This window comes from Protobothrops mucrosquamatus, unplaced genomic scaffold (genome assembly GCF_001527695.2).
Source record: "Protobothrops mucrosquamatus isolate PMUCROS unplaced genomic scaffold, P.Mucros_1.0 scaffold418, whole genome shotgun sequence".
Lineage (NCBI taxonomy): Eukaryota > Metazoa > Chordata > Lepidosauria > Squamata > Viperidae > Protobothrops > Protobothrops mucrosquamatus.
In genome coordinates, this window is record NW_015386747.1 from 265,220 (window position 1) to 287,290 (window position 22,071).

General features: G+C 41.4%; 1 protein-coding gene across 1 annotated transcript in view; it reads right to left on the reverse strand.

The window, feature by feature from the left end:
• Window positions 1–2,134: 2,134 nt before the first annotated feature.
• The window catches only part of LOC114922580 (testis-expressed protein 2-like), a 43,628-nt gene continuing 23,691 nt past the window's right edge, over window positions 2,135–22,071 (reverse strand). Inside the window, exons 6-12 of the mRNA XM_029284195.1 lie at window positions 21,506–21,652; window positions 20,058–20,157; window positions 18,634–18,766; window positions 14,949–15,086; window positions 4,578–4,790; window positions 3,484–3,604; window positions 2,135–2,260 (exon numbers count right to left, since the gene is read on the reverse strand). Coding sequence (XP_029140028.1) covers window positions 2,135–2,260; window positions 3,484–3,604; window positions 4,578–4,790; window positions 14,949–15,086; window positions 18,634–18,766; window positions 20,058–20,157; window positions 21,506–21,652 — 978 coding nt within the window. The remainder of the gene's footprint in view (window positions 2,261–3,483; window positions 3,605–4,577; window positions 4,791–14,948; window positions 15,087–18,633; window positions 18,767–20,057; window positions 20,158–21,505; window positions 21,653–22,071) is intronic.

The window sequence follows — 22,071 nt, forward strand, 5'->3', positions numbered from 1 at the left end:
TTCAAATTCTTGATTGAATTGGTTCCTTGGTTCTTCATCTATTTAAGCCTTTTTAAAAAATGAACAACAAGCAGTTTGATAGCGAAGATTATTTTTTCAGTTTACTAGATGAATGGTTCATGAGCATCTGTGGGGGAAGTGACATCATAAGGGTCATTTCACAGGTGATCTGCCTTGTACCCGACACCTATGAAACAGGCAAACATCCAGCAATCTGGGGTGCAGATAATGCTGCTGGTGTAGCTTCCAACCAGAGGATATGAAATTTTCATTTTCAAGTCTTGGGTATTAAAATGTATACTCAACAAACCTTGGAAGCCTTCGAAGGATAGTAAAAATTTATGAACTCCTAAATAGAAATGTAACTTGTGGCCAATATCTATGAACAATATTTAAGATGTGCAAACAGTCAGCTAAAAACCAATTAACCTTTCCAAAAATAACCATTTTAAAAAAATACTGTCTCAAAGTTAGCTTGAGTTTAAAGTTTAAAAGCTTAAAAAAGAAACCCGAAATTTCCATCCGAAATGGATCAGTTGTTACAGGAAAGATACTTGTGTGAAACTCAAAAACAGGCTAGCTCTTTCTACTGCAAATGTTTTACGTCACTGCTAATGTCAACTAGTTGAAAGCCTTTGAACAACAGAAGATTTTTTGAAATTATATTTTTATGCCAAAGCTTTAGATCTCAAGGAAATCGTCTTTATTCATAAAACATGAGGTTTTCTTAAAATTTTGGAAACAGCATGACCATTAGGGTGAATTAGCTATGGCTTATTTAATCATGATTTGTTGACTAAATTCAAATCCATACTATATAAGTGGTGCCAGAATGCTTTATTAGTTAATTTAATTTCTGTCATATGAGTAATAATAATTTATTAAATGTTTATACTGCCAAATTCCCAGTGATTCTGGGCAGTTAGGAAGCAGGAAAGGAAAAATACATACTTCAAGGACTGATACAAGCCTTTATTTTCTTTCACATTCTCTCCTGTTCTTGCAGCCATCAGATACACATATTATCCCAGGTTGGCAAAGCCCTTATAGAAGTATCACTAATGTCAATGTGTGCATTGCTGTTTGCTTTCTTGAAACATTGCATTGCAAAGAGGATACCAGGGTCCCACGGCAGCCGGCCTGGTGGAGCTGCTACGTGGTCCTGTGCCTCCCCTGGACAGCTCTAAGACTCCTGCAGTTTGCTGTGAGTGTACATAGGAAGACAATCTGGGAGGGCCCCCGGGAGGGTGGGGATAAAGACAAGTAGAGAATCCATGCGCTCAGGTAGAAAAGCACCCTGGTCCCCTGACTCACTGGCGGCAGCAGTCGGTTCTTTCAGTTAATGCTCAGAGAAGAGGTCCACTGTCCGCCTTCTTCCTGGCCCCAGGAGTTTCTGAACTGAAGCACATTTTAAAACTCAGACTAGGTCATGTTTCCTTTGAGACCTTTGGATCAGGACTGTGGAGTGTTGGTGGCTCCCCTGACCCGTATTCTTAGCCTTCGGCCTCTGCTGGGGTCAGAGTGAGTTTAAAACCAAAGCTTCAGTTCCCAGCTTTCAGGCTGCCAATAGCCAAGAAACAGGGAGGCTGTGAAGAGACTAGATGGTGTGGTAGGAAACATCGCTCTTTTCCCCCCCAAAAAACTGTCAGTCAAGCATCTTTCCTTCCTCAAGGCTAAAATGAGAATTGCTGAGCAGTTTTGAGTCTTGGAGTTCTCAACTCCAATTGGCTTTTCTCCCCCCCCCATGCGCGTTACCCCTTTTGTAGTAGCTGAAGGGGTCTTTTGCTCTTATTTCTTCCTTCACACAGACCCTGATCAATGTTATTGATAGTTCTGCCATTTAACTGATACTTAAAACTAAAGTTATTTGCAGAGATGCAACATGGAGAAAATTCCAAGCAGCCAGGGGTCTTGGCATATCTCCTGCCTTTTCTTTCCTATCTGGAGTATTTCCTTCTGCAATAAGACACATCCAGACAAATCTCCTTCATCTGAAAACAGTTCCAGAGAGAAGAGAGGCCAGCAGGAGACTTGGAGGAGAACCTTTGTTCTCAGGCACAGGTTCCCCTGTGACCAGGTCTCTGGTTAGCTCCCTCAAGAGACTAGAGCAGGTCAGCTACCAGAGGACATCACCTCACATGTTTCTGACATCCTCAGCTGGAAGTTCTTCCTGTGGTCCTTCTGTGAGAGGATGGGACTCCAAACCAGAATGCATCAGAGGTAAGATGATGTCATCCATATTTGGCATCACTAAAATTTTCTGATGGGAAGCAAGAGTGTAAAATTAAAATTAAATCTGCCTGGAGGTTTGCAAATCGAAGGTTTGGTGAAGCCCTGTAGTCTCTTACAGTGAGACCAAGGGTGAGGCTGCAGAACGTAAGCCAATGTGGTGGGAACTGAGCATTTCAGAGAATGCACAACTATAGCTAACAAGGACAGCTATTGCAACACACAGTTCCAGGCCTCTCAACTGCAGAATAAACTGTGTTTGGTTTATTCATTTAAATTATTCCATTCTCATCTTTCTATTATTGAGTGTGCATAAGAGAGCTCAGCTTAACTACTGCAAACAATAATTAAAAGGATCCAGATTAAGCAAAGAGGAAGAGAACTGCAGACTCGGCAGGCAGGATGCATCCCTAGCTTGATTCAGAAGTAAACACGGCAACTTTCAGTGTTAATTAATGCCTTCAATGGATGCATTGCAATGTTAATTAATAATTAATACTAATTAAGTAGCTAGTGGAAGTGTGCGTGGTAAGATAGCTTCATACTGGGGAAGCAAGTAAAGTTACAAGTAGGAAGATCAGGGAAAAGAAAGGAGCAGAACCTGAACTGACTTGGAACTGAAGAATCACATCAGGCACTAAGGAAAAGCAGGGAAACTTCTCTCTGCTTTTCCCAGGAATAACTGTGCCCAGTGGTCACATCTAGCAACTTTTTAACCATCTCCATTAAAGATGTAGATGCTGTGTATGCGCAACACATAAGCTTGATGAGGATTATATTTGCCTGTTTCTTTGGGCATGGCTTAATATGTTGCAAACCGACTCATTGCGCAGTTTAACAAATTGGGTGGGCTCAGAAAATGGGTTAATTCAGAACGCCAATTATGTATGTTGTATGAACAGTCACTGGGATTCAGTCCAAAACCACTGCTCATTTGCTTTTTCTTTCCTGCAGCAATTAAAAAAGGTGGAGGAAAAGACCAGCCACGGACCTTTCCATATCATCTAAACCTCTTGCCAAACGGAACAGGGAGGAATGGGTCTTGCACTTTAAAAGCCTCCTGGGGAACAAGGTTTGACCACCACATATTAAGTTGCTTCCAGCTTGATTCCTTTTGAAATGCGCTTAAGCAGGTGGCTCTCAACACCTCTTATAGCTGCCAGAACTGCCCAGGTTTATCCCTTAAGGGAGCTGAACTGAGCTCAGCTTAAGATCCCTTCCAATCCTTCATCATTGGCTACATCAATCAAGTACCTGGAATTCATGCTGGAGCTTCTTCTCAATCCACTCAGTGATGTGGGGGAAGGTGACCTCCCATTCTCCTAGCTGTGGCCGTACCTTCAGATCCAACTGTGGAGGGATCCGGAAACTGTACCTGAGGCAGGGAGGCAAAAATGATTTTACTTTGTTTCCCTCTGAAGCATACTTATACTTCCTCTGTCGTTTCTGGTGGAAGTTGGATGTTTTCCAGTAGGCAGGGAGAACAGAGAATACCTCATTTATCCTTCTTTGCTTGCTTAAATCAAGGCTCCATCTGGGGATCATATCCCAGCAAACCAGGATTAATGGTTCTCTAGTTCTTAATGGGAATTCAAAAAAAGAAGGCCAAAGCTATCTATTTAGAACTAGCACTCTGCCTCTTGTTATACTTCTGTCTTACTCGTGGTCCAGATGTGGTTGAACTACAACTCCCAACATCTCTCAACACTGGCCTTGCTGACTAAAGTTTCTAGGAATTGTACCATATTTATAGAAAACACTGAATTAAAGATGACTACATCTTTCCCATCCCTGCAAAATAAATACATAAATAGGGTTATATTTGAGTAAACCCAGAGGATCTCTAGTTCTTCAATCTTGACGTATTTAACTAGTCTCTGAAATTCTCAAAAATGAAAATAAGTTGAGGTTCAGACTTAGCACAGGGACCCAATCATTTCACAAGGGCTGGAGACTCCTGGAATCAAATTCTATTTTGGGAAAGAATATTAAAGGTAGATGTGGAAAAAATATAATTGAATGTTCTGTTCTTTGACAGCAACTGTTGCTTCAACTTTGCGTAATCCATATGTAGATACCATATTCATGCCCTAGAATTCTAGAACTCAGGAGAATTTACAAGAAGTGCTACCAGGACGATCTCAACCATTTATGAACTTTCCTTCTGCCTGCTGCTGTCCTGGATGCTGCCAGGGATATGGTGATGGGGCAGTTTACTAAAAAATCTCCATTTCTTTTTCCAAGTCTACGAGGCCTCTCTAGGACAGTGCCCAAATTTCATGCAGCCTCATCTTTGCTCGGCCCAACCAGAAGGTCAGTCCCCCCACTTCTGCTCCCTTGGCACCTACCAGATTCGATCCGTTGGAGGTGGAGGGATGTTCACAGCCAATGTGCCCGTCAGATCTTGGACCTCCACAGTCAAAAGCAGTGGAGTGTTGGCAACCTCTTCCATCTTCTTCTTAATGAATTCATTTTCAGCGGCCTTCTGGAAGTATTTGGATTTAGCAATCTTGTCCACAAAATGCAAAATCTTCCGACTGGTGCTGCCACCACTGGTATAGCTAAGAAAAAAGTGGAAGCAGATAGCAGGGATTAGAAATTAATAAATTCAAATGGGGATATATTGCTTTGTTCAGTTTCTATGTTGAGCCACTCTCCAGACTTCACTATGTGACATTGGCTAAATGTGAGACATGATAAAAGTGAGTTGAGTCACAGTCTAGTTTGGGGACATAAAATTGCATAAACCCTGCTGAGTTTAAGAATGTGCTGCAAGTATATTCCCTGAATTTAAGTCAAAGGCAGCTGGATTGATGGTGAAGACAAATCAGGAAGTTCCCAAATGCACGTCTCAAGGAAGAACTTCACTCCCTCTCATAGATCCTTCTTAAGAACCCTAAGGAAGAGGATGAGAAATCTGAGAATATCATCCCAGGTTATCCAGATAAGTTGTCTAGTGTGACAATAGTTGCTATCCAAAGACTCTTCTTCTCCTAAATGGGAGACCTGATCAGAAGAGGCAGAAACAACTAGGACTGTTCAGTGGTAGCTATAGCAGTATCAACTCAGATTGGCCAAAATGGCTGGAGGATATGCAGAAACATGTGCACTAGCTTTGGCACTCACAAAGTCGCATCTTGGCAAAAAAAACTGTGGAATCCTGAGTCAACCACATTGAGGATCATTGGGGATCTGCCTACTACATTCACACCCATTTCATGGCTTCCCTGTAAGAATTCTGCCAAGGATGAATGCCTGAGAATTCCCACTTACAAGATCTTTAACTTGTTGCAAACTGGGGCAATATGCCATATGCTGACAATGTAAACCGCTTAGAAAGTAAAGCACTGTGAAGCAGTGCATAAGTCTAAATGCTATTGCCATTGCAGGCAGGACCACCGTTCCCTGTAGAGAACAAATTATTATGAATGGTAGATCAGGGTGGAGTTCCCTGAAGATGGGCTCCAGCAGACAAAACTCTGGTCCCGGTGACTGCCCCAAATAGAATCCTGTCTTCCCACCATACCCTGAGTGCTCCTCCGGATGAAATCTCTTCTTTCTGCTTTTCAGATATATCCGCTACATATATCCACTACGTATCCAGATATATCCACTACATGTTTTCTGAGATGGAAAAAGGACTGCACTCTGTGGTCTAACATCTCAAGCAGAGACTTCCCTGTCTCATGCCTTGGGCAGTGTGCCAAATGATAAGAACCACAGCAACTCAGCATCTTTAGTGTCCTTGACTAAGACAATGCTCAAATAATCATACTGAAATTATGCAAGAAAATATTGGCATAGATGAAGTTCCAAAAGCAAGATTAATTAACTATTTTGAAACCTTACCAAATTGCAAAGAAGAAGAAATACTTGAATCCTGAAATCAAACAACTCCATCGAAGAAGGAAAACAACCCACATCCCAGCAAGTCCACGTGTCCTTATACTCTGAAGCAGTCCTTATACTCTGAATGCAGCATTGCAGGCTGACTCTGCCCACTGTCAGGAATTCAATCCTGACCTGCTCAAGGTTGATTCAGTCTTCCATCCTTCTGAGGTCAGTAAAACGAGGACCCAAATTGCTGGGGACAATATGTAAACCACTTAGTGCTGGGGACAATATGTAAACCACTTAGTGCTGTAAAGCACTACAAAATGTATATAAGTCTAAGTGCTATTGCTATTCCATCTAGTTCTGTTTCATATAATGACAATCTGCTTCCTTCTGTTCTATCTGAGGGCCTAGATCAGAAATGAGGACCAAAGAAAATTGCTATTCCAAGAGTATATCCTAATCAAAACCACTAGCTTGCAAGTCCAGTCAGGCCTAGAAATAGCAAATTAATTGATATTAGTCCAAAGTTTCTGCCTGTTCCGTTCTGATGACTTCAATATAACAGCAGTTTAATACATCTTCTTGCACCTAGACAAGAACATAATGTTTCAAATGCTGCCAATGCCACTTCTAAGGCTCCAGGTTACATAAAAGCTATCTCTTGAGATTTCTGGGTGACACAAAAAATTAGTGGATGCCTGTTTTGAACAGCACCTATAAAAATTAATATCATTTCATTACAGGAGACTTGGTGCCTGGATATTTCTTCTTCCTTGCCTGGATTCTTCTCATATACCTTCCCTGTCACTAAAGTGTATCTGCATGGAAGAGAAAGTGGGTTTTCAATTTTGATCTCAGCTGATCTGAAAGGAACAATACAAAAAAGGGCAGACGGTGATTATATCCAGGTAGTCCAGACAGAGAGCAAATATTTTGGATTAATTATTTGTATTAACATTTATTTTCCAACAGGATGGAATCTCAACCTGTGGTTTAAGCTGTGGTCTTCCCTGCAAACCCTTGCGGAGCAACTATTACCAAATACTAATCTCCTCTGGGCTGGTGACTATAACATCAGAAGTGGCAAAGTTATCATCTATATTAGGAAGACACAATTTAGTCCACAGCTCATTCAGAGCCAGGTGTCATCGATTGATTTCTCCTGTATTCCTTTCAATGGACTCTTTTAATGTCCACAGCAGAACAGAGATCAACTACCCTTTGTTCTGATCCTTTTGGCTTTACAAGACCGTCCTCTGTGAAATACCATAATCTTGATGGCATCTCCAAGGTTAGATACCATCTCAGATGAGTCCTAAACTCAACTTAACTCTTGGAACAGAAAATATTAGGTTTCATCCAACTTTTCATCTTGGTACCATCACTATACAAAATATATCTACACCTCATGATCATAACCAGTGTTTCACTGAGAAGAGCTTTAACATCCCTTCACCTGCATGTCCACCGCATATCACAAAGGGAGACTTTGTAAGCTCTTTGTCTAACAACTTCTCTGTAGTTGGCCAAGTTGGGGACATTATCCATTATGTCTACCATTACTCCATTTACAATGAGCTCAGGACCAAATTATTAATGGTTAAGTGAACTCAAGGGCCTCAACAAACTGAATTCTCTTCTTGCAGATGCATTCCCAACTGTCAGCAATCAAGTTGCTACTTTTGCTCTGCTGTCATTGAAATTTAGAAAAAAATACTTAAATTCTTAATTGTAACCATGGCTTTCTTTCTTTTCTTTTCTTTTTTTAAAGAAAATTTTATTGGTTTTCTAGTTTTACATTTAAGTATTGGAAAAGCAACGTAGTGGCTGAACATAAAAATATCTTTAGTACTGATCTCAAACTATTACATTAAATGTTCCCCCTCTTTTCCCCTTAGTATTTACTCTCATCTTTAAATTAGTACAATTCTTATTATATGAATTAAATAAAAAATAACTTTCTTGCATTTATCAATAATTTTTAGTTTATACATATCCTAGTTGTTTTAACATTCAATCTTTTTAGACAATCAATGTCCTGATTAATTTTTTCCAATTTTTGGTTTCCCATTAATATTTATATTTCATGTTTGATATTTATAATTTCCAAATTTTAAATAACCCCAATTCTCTTTATCACAATTCATCACAAGATCTAATGTTCAGAATACACGTCTTATCTATTTGAGTTCTCACCATCTTACATCATCTAATTAGTAATACAATATAATATTCTTATTTTCTGGTAATTTCCATATATCTTAAATTTAGTAACCAAAATTCCTCCTATTTCAACATTTAATACTTCTTGTCTTTTTCTCTTAATATCTACTATCTCATATTTAAGCTAATAATTACTATTACTGCTAGGTAAAAATATTTATTACATTCATCAATTGGTTTTTAGCTTTTATATATCTTAATTACCTTTACATTTAACCTTTATAAGCAAATCAATGTTCAGATTTAACTATTAATATTTATACTTCTAAGTTATAAATAACCAAAGTTTTCTTTATCTCATCTCATAACAATGTCTAATATTTCAAAGTACACGTCTTATCTATTTGGGTATATTCTATTTTAATTCGCACAAGTTAGTCAAAACCCCAATTTTCTTTAGTCTTATTCTAGCTTTCTTTCTTTGCCAAATCGTCTTCCATGTCCATGCTTTAGAGTCATCAAACAAATCTTCCTGTATTGTTATATAGATTATTTGATGTAGAAAAAAATCATCTGGTCGCCATTTTTTTGAGAGGACTAACAAATTGTCTCTTTATTTTTCCATCTTGATGTAGTTGTCCTGAACTGTTTATCTTCTCTTCAATCTGTTCTTCTTCTTGATCCTCAGGTTCTTTCTGATTTATGTAGAAAGTCTTTTCCTTTTTCCATATTTTCAGTCCCTCTTCTGGGTTTTCCATTGACTGTATTTGTTGATCAGTTGAATCTTCTGTCATAATCTTTAATTATTCCACCTTTTCTGTTATATTCTGTGTAGTTGATTTTTCAGATATAATCAAAGTTTGAGTTTGTATATCTGGGCTGACATCTTGTTCTTTATTGTAACCTCTTATTACATCAGTAACTGTAAGAATAGTTTGATGAATTGCTTTTAACATAGAGAGAATCTGTTCTTGAACTTCATCCATATTTTCTTAGTAATGTATTAGGTTAAAAGACAACCAGAGAATGCAAAAAAAAAAAAAAAAGATTTTGTCACTGAATAAGGAACACAGCTGGACTTCTCTCAAGATTGCATAAGTCTTATCTATTTGTCTGGGCTGCTGATCCAGTCTCTTTTAGACAATAACAAATTGTAGTATCAGGTTTAGCCACAAGATGTTCCCCCTACCCTTAAAAGTTTTCTTTTGAATCCGAAGTTTTTATAATCTTTTCAGTTTTGCTTCTTTCTTTTAAGTAAAAACTCCAATCTTCAATAAGCATAGAAGATCTTTTAGTTCACAAACTTTAAAAAATAGAATTCCAATTAAGATCAAGTTATTCTTTCAGTGTTTTAAACACCCCTGGATAGTCAGTCGCTGTTGTTTCCCTTCCCTCTCCACAGGGGGGGAAAGTACTTAAGGCAGCTTATGCAGGTAAAGAAAATAGTTAGGATTTAAGAGAGGTAGATCTCACCCAGTCTTGTCTGCGCTGCCTTAAAATTGCCTGATGGTAAGTGTGATTTCAGCTGTCTGCAGCCTAGTGACGAGCCATATTGCTATGGCCGATCTTTCATCTGGCGGTTTGGAAGGCTGCCCTGGATCAAACGGAAGAGCTACTGCCCTCCTGCGATCCAACAGGGATCCCCTCCTTGCTGGTCACCCCTACAGGGTGACTTTTGACCCTTACCAGGATCCCCCAGTAAAGCAAAACTGAACGCAGAAGACAGAGCTTGCCTTCCAGATGTCCATATTGGCTGCCTCGGCAAATTGGAAGTCAGCCATGGCTTTCTTTTGCTGCAACCCTTTACATCTAATTCTCTTTTTATCACTTTGTTTATCATTTTACTGTTATTTAATTGTATTTTATGGCATGATGCTATATGTTTATTTATTAATCCCACTGTCAGCGCTGCTAACTTTGGATGTTTTTGCTCTGACAATATACAAAGATGCAGACATTTTCTATTTAACCTGTGTGTTACTTTTAGAATTAGATTGTGCTGGAGGGGAGGGGGAAGAATGTGCAGGGAGATTAGTCAGCCATAACAATATCTCAGCAGAGTATTCTTCAAGGTTGTTTATAATAAGAGGAGATAAGAAATGGTGGGTTATGCAACTGGAGGGAAAGTTTGCACTTCAAACTAATTGGAGAATGTGATTAATGACTGTAAAATGAAGGAGTGAATTATGCTTAGAGACTATGTGTTTAGTGGAGGAGAATTCAGATTTTGGCTTTGCCTATGTACGTGCCGAAGCTATGTTTTCTCATTAAAGGTTCTTTAAGGTAAACAATGCCTCAAAGTTCTTTGAAGAGTTTCTTCCTTTGGAACCATGACATCAAGCCAAAATCTACAAACTTTTCAAACCATCCTGAATCCCAGTCGCTATTCTTAAACTAAAGGAATAGGCTGACGAAGATTCGGGAAGATTTCATTATGGAAGAAGAAAAACTGCCTGAGGCCAGCACCCCGGCAGCAGCAGCTTCCCCGGGGGTGGGGGGAGCGACAGCCAGCAAGCTGGTGGAGAAGGAACTCTTGCAGATCTTCCAGCTGGGAGCAAGACCAAAGCAGCAAGGAGAGCTGATTTGGTCGTCAGACTGGGATAAACCCAGCGGAGACTCCAGACACTTTGAAACAGCCTTGCCACCCTCAAGGGCTTCAAAAGCAGATGAGGTGGAGCTACAACAAAGGGATTCTCACATATTGCATTCCCCAGACCGATGGAGAGCTGCCAAGCTGTCTGCCACCGAAGACTCGGGTGAATGGAAATATCCGTCTGCAGCTCGTAGTCGGTCAGTAGAATATTTGGCAGAAAGATTTGAAGAGTTAGAAGTGAGAAGCAGAGAGCAACTTCTGCTGAGAGAGGCCTCCAGCCCCTCCCTTGATATGATTGCGTCCAGCCTAGAGGGAGAAGCATCCGAATGACTGAACAATGTATATAATGAGCAAGCCCCCAAATTGGAGGACCCCCACCGCTTCCTCCTAGGGCTGAGAGAAAGATCTGAGGACCCATCCATTGGCCTCAAAGCAGGAGAACAAATCCACAAAATAAAACAAGCCGGCAGGCCTGCCCTGGAATACGTTCAAGAGTTTCGCAAGATAGCAGGTCGAATAGAGGGGTGGCCTGAGCAATCCCTAATCCATCTCTTCATTGAGGGATTAGACGACCACCTCTCTCAGGCCTGCATCTATCGAGCAGTACCTGATCAGCTGCAAGAATGGTACCAGGCACCGGTGAAGCTAGATGTTCAGCTCACCTGCTGTAAGAAGCCTCCCCCACCTGAAACCGAGCCGAAACCAGAGCGACCCAGACGACAACCACCTCCCTGAAAACCTCCAATGGCTACGTCTGCTGAAAGGACCCGGCCACCTGCAGGCCCGCCAATCAAATGCTTCCGATGCGGACAGAAGGGACATCGAGCAGCAAACTGCCCAGTTACCTACCCCCAACAGCAGAGCAGACCGGGACCTGCAGCGAGGAAGAAACCTGATCAGCAGCTAATGGAGAAAAATCCAACTGGATCACACAGGAACTGGTTGCCCAAGTCACATCCCCCACACAGGAGGATGCTGGGACTAAGGCTGGATCCACCCCCGCTCTACCCTCTTTCGACAGCGATGATGAAGGAGAGAATGACCCGATGGTGAGTTGACATGTCCCACCTTTTTCACTGCCTGCCAAACTAATAATTCCTAAGGCGGGAGCACAGGTAGATTAAAAAGTGGTAGTTGATTGTGGATGCTCCCGATGCATTATTAGCTTGCCATTTGCGATGAAATTGGGTATATGAGCAAAATTGCTCTCCAAGCCCATGAGGTTTGAGCAAGCCGATGGCTCCCTGATGGGAAGGACTCTTGTCACATAACTAACTGAGCCTCAACGCCTAGAAATAGGTGAACACTGGGAGTTTATTCGCTTCCTGGTGGCTCCAAAAATGACTGAGGTGGTGATCCTAGGGCTAGCCTGGTTGGACAAATGGATGTAGTTTATCTGGTGGGAGAAAGGAATGAGAACTGTGAGGCTACCAATAGGGCCTAACCTGCCCCCTAATTCAACAGACGTTGCGGGATACTTTAGGCCACCTAATGAGCGAGCACATATGGCTGCCTCACTGTCACCAGGCAAACCACTCAACTGCTGGCAATTTTGGTGGCCGGGGCTGAAACGGGATGTGGAAAACTATGTCAGGAGTTGTACTGTATGTGCCACAATGAAAAGAATCCTAGGGAAAACTCCTGGGTTACTGCAGCCGGTGGCAGACCCTTCTCAACCATGGGAAGAAATAGCTATGGACTTTATAGTAGACCTACGTGAAAGTAGAGGAAATACTGTCATCTGGTCTGTGATAGACCTGTTCTCGAAGCAGGCTCATTTCATTGCCTGCAAAGGACTCCCATCTGCCCAGTGACTGACCAAATTGTTCCTGAAACATATTTACCGAATAAAGCGAATAATTTTGGACAGGGGAGTGCAGTTCACAGCGAAGTTTTGGAGGAGTTTTCTTAAATTAATTGGATCATCTCAAGGCTGATCATCTGCTTTTCATCCAGCCACCAATGGGGCTGCAGAATCCGCTAACAAAATGGTGGAGCAATATCTCAGATGCTACGTTTCCTACCAACAGACAAACTGGACTGACCTCCTCCCTTTCGCAGAGGTGAAATACAATAATTCTGTACACAGCAGCACCGGCTACACGCCTTTCAGAGTAGCCACAGGAAAAGAGTTCAGCCCAATACCTGAATACCCTCAGATGCCATCTGCTTCCCAGACACTTGACCAATGGGTGAGTCGATGGGAAGAAGTTTGGAGAAACACGAAAACTGCTTTTAAAAAGACTTTTGAAACCTATAAAAAGCAGGCTGATAAAAAGAGGGCTTCCCAAAGAGCATTCCAAGTTGAGGAAAAGGTTTATCTGTTGACTAAATATTTACGCCTCAAATTACCCAGTAAGAAGTTAGGACCGAAATTCTTGGGGCCTTTTCCTATCGTAAGGATCATCAATCCAGTCACTGTAGAACTAAAACTCCCTAGACTTTTAGGGAGAATTCACCCTGTCTTCCATTGCAGCTTGTTGAAATCTTGTCAGGGCTCCACCTTAAGACCTCCCCCTAAGAAGGCACCCAGGCCCCTCGTAGTTGCGGGGCAGACCCACTATGAAGTGAAATGTATTCTTGACTCTAGAATTTTTAAAGGGAAATTGCAGTACCTAGTACAATGGAAGGGATACCCGTTGTCTGAAACCACTTGGGTGAAATCCAACGAGGTGAAAGCTGACAGACTCATCAAAAGGTTTTATGAGAAACACCCCAACAAACCGAAAAATAGTCCCTAATATATGCTTTTGTTTACATTACAGGATTTGTCCTTTTTGCTAACTTTGGATGTTTTTGCTCTGACAATATACGAAGATGCAGACATTTTCTATTTAACCTGTGTATTACTTTTAGAGTTAAAATTAGATGGTGCTGGAGGGAAGGGAGAAGAATGTGCAGGGGGATTAGTCAGCCATAACAATATCTCAGTAGAGTATTCTTCAAGGTTGTTTGTAATAAGAGGAGATAAGAAATGGCGGGTTATGCAACTGGAGGGAAAGTTTGCACTTCAAACTAATTGGAGAATGTGATTAATGACTGTTAAATGAAGGAGTGAATTATGCTTAGAGACTATGTGTTTAGTGGAGGAGAATTCAGATTTTGGCTTCGCCTATGTACGTGCCGAAGCTATGTTTTCTCATTAAAGATTCTTTAAGGTAAACAATGCCTCAAAGTTCTTTGAAGAGTTTCTTCCTTCGGAACCATGACACCCACCTTTATTATTTTTCTAAATAACTCAAGGAGATAAACATTTCTAAGAATCCTTTCTCTTCCTACTTTCCCCACAATCACCCAGTGGGGTAGGTTGGGCTGGGAGATTGACTGGCCCAAGGTCACCCAGCAGGATTTTATTCCTAAAATGGGACTAGAACTCACAGTCTCCTGGTTTCTAGTCTGGTGTATTAGACACTACAGCAAACTGGCTCCATGACCTGTAGCCATAGCAGAACACTCACTTACTCAATGCCTCCCAACATTTCCAAAATGACCCTCTGTTCACAAGGAAAGCAGCCCAGTTGATTTGCCTGCAAGATAATGGGGGGGGGTTCAAGCTAGTTTCCCCCCCGGGTCCTCTGGTGGGAAAGGACTGGCTCAAGGAGGAAAACGCTATTCTAACCTCAGTGCAGCTAAGAAGGGCTTTAGTTCAGTGGTTCTCAACCTTTTTAATGCCGCGACCCCCAACCGGTCGTAAGTCGAGGACTAAACCGGTCGTAAGTCGAGGACTAAACTGGTCGTAAGTCGAGGACTACCCAACCGGTCGTAAGTCGAGGACTTTCCCTGCCCGGGAGCGCCGTGCATGTGTGGTTCCATCCCCTGCGCCAGCCGAGGCGTAGCTGGCAAGCGGCAGAGACGGAGCAGGCCGACCACCAGCTGGCCCACCTCAAGGGAGGTAAGGCACCCACCGGAAAAGGGGAAAAAATGGCGGACAAAAAAATGGCGGACAGCCTTGCTTGGCGACCCCGTGAAATGGTCGATCGACCCCAAATGGGGTCGCGACCCATAGGTTGAGAACCGCTGCTTTAGTTCTTCCCCTCCTCAGCTGGAAAGGACTAGGTCATGACTGGGGAGTGCTAAATGCGAAAGTGGGGACAGAGCCCTGGTTGCCTGGGTGTGTGTGTGTTACCCTTCAACACCAGGAGGGATTTTCCTTTCTCCAGGGATCCCCGAGAGTTCCACAACAGGCATGTCTTCCTCCTCAGAAGAACCGGCGCTGGAGGACTCCGCATCACTCTCGGCCAACAGCTCTATGTGGGGTTTCATGCTGCAAGGAGAAGGAGACCAGGGTGAGAAGTTGGCGGGCTTTCCAACATCTGTCCTTTGCAGAGCCATGTGGGTCAGGCTTACAGTCTGCACTGCTGGTTTAATTCCCTTTCCTGAGATTAAGAAGTGAATCCTAAGGACAATGAAAGACATAGAAGATGAGAATAGAAAGGATTTGTTAGCAGTGGCAGGAAATGGCTGGAGAATAGAACGGCATCTTAAATAGCTCAGCAGGAGGTCACTGGAGGCTTTCAAGAGGAGAATGGACCAACATTTGCCTACAATTGTCTAGGGTAGGGGTCCCCAACCCACGGTCCATGGATTAGTACCAGGCCACAGCATGCCAGCAACCAGTCCGCACAAACAAGCAAAGCACCATCTGCGAGATGCAGGCAGCACACAAAACCATGCACTCTCCTGTCTGCAGAAAAACCTCTCTTCATGGAACCGGTCCATGGTGCCCAAAAGGTTGGGGACCTCTGGTCTAGGGTCTCCTCCTTGAGTAGGGGGTTGGACTAGAAGACCTCCAATATCCCTTCCAACTCTGGTATTCTATGACATTCCCCATCTGAAGCAGCTGAATCTGGCCCATCATTCCTAGTTATCTTTTTCACGTTTCCATATCAGAGAGAGACAGTTGGACAAAAGGGTGTCACACAAACCAGCTGTTGAATTCCTAACACTTATCACTAATGCTCCAGTCCACAAAATCTGATCTTCCATTTGATTACATTCTGGAATCTTTCTTAGACTGAACAAATTGCCAGCCAGATCTTGGTAAACAATGATCTGATGAGACAACTTTGGGGAGGCTGCCGCTTAATCTAATTGCTCCTTCTACTGTATCTGCTACTGATGTTATAGAGAATAATGAATACTTTTATGATGTAGACATGGAAATTATGGATACCAAACCAACCAATGCTTGGTTATCTTTGAAATATCTTTATGCTAGGAAGCCAGGATATTCCAGTTGTTGGATATGTTCTCATTTGAATTAGAAAACAATGAAGATTCCAATGGTAGAGGTTCCTATTAATATTTCACAGATTTTAATTAATATTTCAAATTTCCATTATGGAAATTGTATTGTGAGAGAGAGACAGAACAAATATGGATACAAGAGATAGTGGGAAGTTTACATGTACCTGATTGGTGCATCAGAGGAAATTTAACCATTGGAGATGGCTGGTGTGGAAATACTATAGTCAATGTCACCACGACTCCAGACACCTTTAATAAGATTAATGTTCAAAGTGTCGCCAGAAGTTTATTTCAATTGTCCACAAATAAATCTTTGTGTGCTTATCTGAATTAGACTAGTGATGATCCACCATGTCAATGCTTTGGAGATTGTGAACAATGCCAGGATGCAGGATCAGAAAGGCGCAACAGTGTTGCTAATGCCTAGTGCTGGAAATAACATTTATTATTGTTGTGAAAACAAATTTTTCCAATATATGAACATGAGAAGAATTGGATAGTGTTACCTTGCTACGTTGGTGCCGGTAATGGAGGTGCAGGATGAAACACATATATTCACACCAGAATATCCCAGGTATTTATTAAATAGGAGGAAAAAAGATTTGTTTGAAGCTGAGGATAGATGGTGGACTTTAGCCCCTTCATTTGCAGGATGGGGATGGGAAATGGTGAAAAGAATAAATAATTACACCAATATTATGGATGAAATAATAAACATAACTCAAAATGATACAATGTTGCTAAGTGAAGAATTAAAAATAGTAAGGACTACCTTGATAAGACAACGATTAGAAATAGAGAGTTTAGCAGCTGCTGTGAGTGGACTATGTGCAGAGCAAATTGATTATAGTTGTTGCACTTGGATACATAATACTAGTGAAGAAGTACCTGATTATTGTGAACTAATTGAAAAACATCATGAACAAGTAAATAAATTACAAGAAAAGGCTAGGGCCATAGGGAGGGATGGTTGAAATCCCTTGAAAAGACTCAGTGATTGGATCCCTAACTTGGCCGGATGGGTAAAACAATTAGTAATGTTGGGAATTTTAATATTGATAATTGGAATAATGATTTGTTGTTGTATGCAACTTGGACCAATGATGATGATTTGTTGTAAAGACTATATGGTTGGATGGAAAATGAAAGACGAGAATGAAGAGGTTGGAAGAATGTTGCAACAATTTGAGAAATATGAATGTAAAAATCAATACTGATTGTGAAAAGAAAAAGGGGGGATTTGTGGGAAAAAGAGCTTATTGTTTTTACAGAACTGTAAGAAGACATGCTAGCCGGTGAAGAAAATACACTGTATATAGTTTATTCTCATGAGCCTAGCTGAAGCTTGAGAATTGTATTGTATGTACAAAGGCCTTGCTGTACTAAAAACCGGTCTTAACGAGAGAAAGATTTAAAGTAGATAATAGGACATTTGGAACTGAGCAGCAGAAGACAGAAGTTGAACTAATGAATATGTAATTGCTAAAACATAGACACTTTTGAAATTTGAAATGGAAGAACAAGTAGAAGACTATATGGTAAAATTGTCTAAGTACTTTGGAACGGAATATTGATGAAACAAAGGGGAAATATGTGATTTAAAAGTTTGAAAATTACATATTATAACTTAAAAGAGAATTTCTGTAAAATGATATACTGTTGGTATATAACTCCAGAAAAATTGTCTAGAATATATAAAAATACTTCAATTTATGTTGGAAATGTGGACAACATGAAGGGTCATTTTATCATGTATGGTGTACTTATAAAAAAGCCAGACATTTTAGGTTCAAATACAGACGTTACAAAGAATTTTAGAGATCAACATTTAACTGGAATCAGAACTGCTCTTGCTGGAATTAATGGGCAATCAAGTAGACAAGAGTCACGCAGGAGCATCCTTATATATGATTTGTACTGTGAGACAATTATATGTACAAAAATGGAAAGATTCCTAAATACCCATAACAGAGGTTGGTGAAGGTAACAGAATTAGTAGAGATGGAAAAATTAAGTTCTTCAATAGGCGAAAGATCAACAACTACTTTATCAGTGACTGGAAATGCCTTGTAGACTTTTTGCTGAAAAAAAGAGAAAAATGGACTTGTGATTGACAGGTTTCAAAATTAGAAAAGGGAGCTTATGGAAAGAAGGAAATTATGATGTAACATCAGATAGAGAAGGTATATAATGCATTTAAATGCATTTACAACCACTGTCAAAAAGATCAAAGCTGTCTTTTTATAAGTTGATCTAATGTAATCTAATATTTTCCTTCTTTTTTCTTTTTTCTTATTATTCACTATTATTCCTTATTTTATTTATTCTCTTCTAATATTTGCATTGTTTTTATTTTGTTACAAATTCTTCAATAAAATTTATATTTAAAAATAAAAAAAATAGCAAAACAAACTTTCTCTTATAGCTGGTTGTTCCAGGACAAACGGCAAAGCTGCTGTCGCATGGCACAACCGTTGCTGTCATCTAGGGAGTCTCTTAAAGGAGAAGAACATCTGTCCTGGGAGCTCAGCTGGCAGCTAAAGAAGGTTTCCAAGAAGTCTCACCCTTTTCTGTCCTTATCTGCTCCCTTGTTTCCCTCCTCCAGCTCTTCTTTGCCTAGTTTGTACAAGTTCATCTTGGTCTCCAGGGTCATCTTCAGGAATCCTTGATAGGCCACTTCCAGATCCACCCAAAGCCCTGCAGAGCAGAAAAGGAGGCCAAAGGAGAGTTAGAGGTCACGGCTGGGCTTCTGGGGTTTGATCTGCTGCCAGCTGGGCTGGGTTATATCTGAAACATGTATGGTTTATTGTAGAACTGTGTTTCTTAAACTTTTTCTTTTTCAGGACCCCTTTCCACATTTAAAAATTATGGAGAATCCCAAAAGACCTTTTGTTTGTGTGGATTATTTTTATCAATATTTACTGTATTAAAAATTAAAATTGGCACATTCTTTGCTGCTAATACTTTTCATAATTGTTTAATGGCATTTTAATATTGTTTTATTTTTCAACATAGGCTGACAAATAATTTTTATTTTGTGGGCACCTGAGAGGGTCTTGGGGGGGAGCAGGAGTTCTAGGTCCATACTTTAAGAAACACAGCTCTAGAAAAATGGCTGGTGGAAGGAGAAAGATGCTCATTCCAGGCCAATGAATTACATCAGGGATTACGGCTCCACTCTGAACACAGAAAATCCTTACTTAGTTCTGTCCTCCCTTCTCTGGTTGACCATCTAAAGTCACCAAGGGTTGGTGCATCTGTCCACCAAATCAGATGGCTGCCTTCACAGAGCACTTTATGCCATATGTTTGCTTTACTTTAACTCCGCTGTTGCGATTTGTAATCATGACTTGGTATATTATAGCTTTATTTCTTAAATTATGGCTAAATAAACCATGGCTAACAATAATGTGTAAACCCACCTAATGGTAGGCTAAGTGAAACATTGCCCTAACTCATGTTTCATGTTTAACTCAAGCATTTTTTTTGGTATAGACCTTAATATATGGACAGAGGCATTCATAGGGAGCATGTGACATCTTGTGGATCATGATATACTTGGAGAAATTATGCAGACTGACATCATGAAATACAGATGGTATGACTCTGGTTTTGTGTCCACAGAGGCAAGAATCCTTTGCTTGGAGGCAAACCATCCTCCCACAGGAACAGTTGTTCCAAATTCAGAAGTGGCTGCTCTTGCTGAAGGAATATATCCAGGCTGGTCTTTTCTAGTGTCTGAATAATTCCTTGTTTTGTCAACTGGATTTCTTCTTTCAGTTATCCATCTTTCCCATGCACACCATGTCCCACTATTTCCAGCTATGCAAATATGGAACAGACAACTTGAAAAAGCAAAGCTCCCTTCTGGAGGTGTCTGGAGGAAACCTGCTAGTCCAGGCTTCTCCACTTCCAGACATTCCAGGTTCAAGTGGGCCATAAGAAGGCAGCAATACGAATCACAGGCTGGCTGGTCACCAAAACCTACCTCGGTTATCCACAGTGGGGCTAGAAATGCCAAGTATGTGTGGGATGGAGGTCCCCATCTCCAGATCAGTTAGGGTGAGCTCATTCATAAAATATGGCAACTGCATGAGAGCAAAGGAAGAAGAAACAAACCAAACATCAGGGAAGCCAAAGACAGGAAGGAAATTGTTGTCAAGCTGGCATTCTTATGCAGTCAATGTCAGGCCCCTAACAGCCACACACAAACAAGAAAGCAAGATTCACAGAGTGTCCCTATGTTGGATTTCTTGCAAAGTAAAAGGGATTAGGTAACACAATCTTGGATATCAGATTTGTGTACTTTGCCTTCATTTATCAGAGAGAACATTAAGATCTCCTTCATGCCTTTGATTCTGTTTCTAACTGCCTCTTGACTTGAGGTGGGAAAGTTACTAACTATTTAGAACAGTGGTTCTCAACCTTTTTAATGCCGCAACCCCAACCGGTCGTAAGTCGAGGACTAAACCGGTCGTAAGTCGAGGACTAAACCGGTCGTAAGTTGAGGACTACCCAACCGGTCGTAAGTCAAGGACTTTCCCTGCCCGGGAGCGCTGCGCATGCGTGGTTCCGCCCCCTGCGCTGGCCGAGGCGTAGCTGGCAAGCGGCAGAGACGGAGCAGGCCGACCACCAGCTGGCCCAGCCCAAGGGAGGTAAGGCACCCGCTGGAAAAGGGGAAAAAAAATGGGGGGCAAAAAAAATGGCGGACAAAAAAAATGGCGGACAGCCTTGCTTGGCGACCCCCGTGAAATGGTCGATCGACCCCAAATGGGGTCCCGACCCACAGGTTGAGAACCACTGATTTAGAAGATAAAAAAGGAATGTCCATCTATTCTTCTGCAATATTTCACAAAGGTCCATTCCCATTCCCAGAGCCAGCTAATTCTCTGATGGAACCAGCATCAGAGAATTGCACTGTGTCTCTAGTGCCTTTGTTGTGATCCACTAGGAACTCAGAGGGCGGGGGACTTTAGTTGAGAATGATATAAGCCAGTCCATCTGCATCCAGCAACATCAGCCTCTCTGGTTGGCAAGCAGTGTGAATTGCTTGGTCTAAATAGGGTGAGACAGTCTGCAGCACCCAAAAATTAAATGTCTAGAAGAAAGTATTGGGTTTGCACCCTATGATTTACTCAACTGATTTGGGCCGGGGAGGTTTGCATTATTTACAAAACCATAATCTAATCATGTGTGCTGAGCTGCATTCTAGCCTGAAACGTGGTTGGTGAATTTGTGACTCCGTGTGCTGTGGGAATGTAGGGTGAGGTACATGCACACAACACGTGGATGAGCAAATCTGTTTCCCAATCTGCCGGTTGGAGGCAGAAAGCAATGCCTCCTGGGTATCTCAGCCTTCTTCCTGGACAGCTGGGCAGGGTTGCTTTGCCCCCTGGAGGTTTGCTCAAGAAGACCAGGGAGAGCAGCTTTTCTTACCTTGATTCTGCCCAGTTTCTTCTGAATTTTGTCTGAAACTTGATCTGCCCAATATTTTTCCCTTAGGAAGTCCCAAAACATTCGGCCAAGCATTGCATTGACCCAAGCTGTAGGAGGGTTGGGGATCCGAGTCTCATCCCCAGGGAACTGAAAAGAACAAAAGAGAAAGCAATCACTCATCATATTGGACTGTAATGGCCACATGCACTGGTGAGAACTAACTGCCCTTTAAAGTTGTCACAATGCTAAATCAGGGGAATTGGCAAAAATAAGTGGGGGTGTTTAAGTGTTGGGAAGCACAACATACATAAAAACAGAGTGGAGTTTCCATTGTGTGGCCATCACCATCATCTTAACCTTTATGACCCCCCCCCCCATTTTTGCAAATGTCTCAGATTGCCTTGAGATTATGTGATATTTTATTTTGTTGGTAAGATGGTATGTTTATCTTATGCATCAGAAAATTCAAAATTCAAAATATTTTAGCAAAATCTGAATACTTGGGGATGGTACCATCAGCTTTAATCTTTCAGCAAATGGAATGTCACATATCTTACCAGCATCCC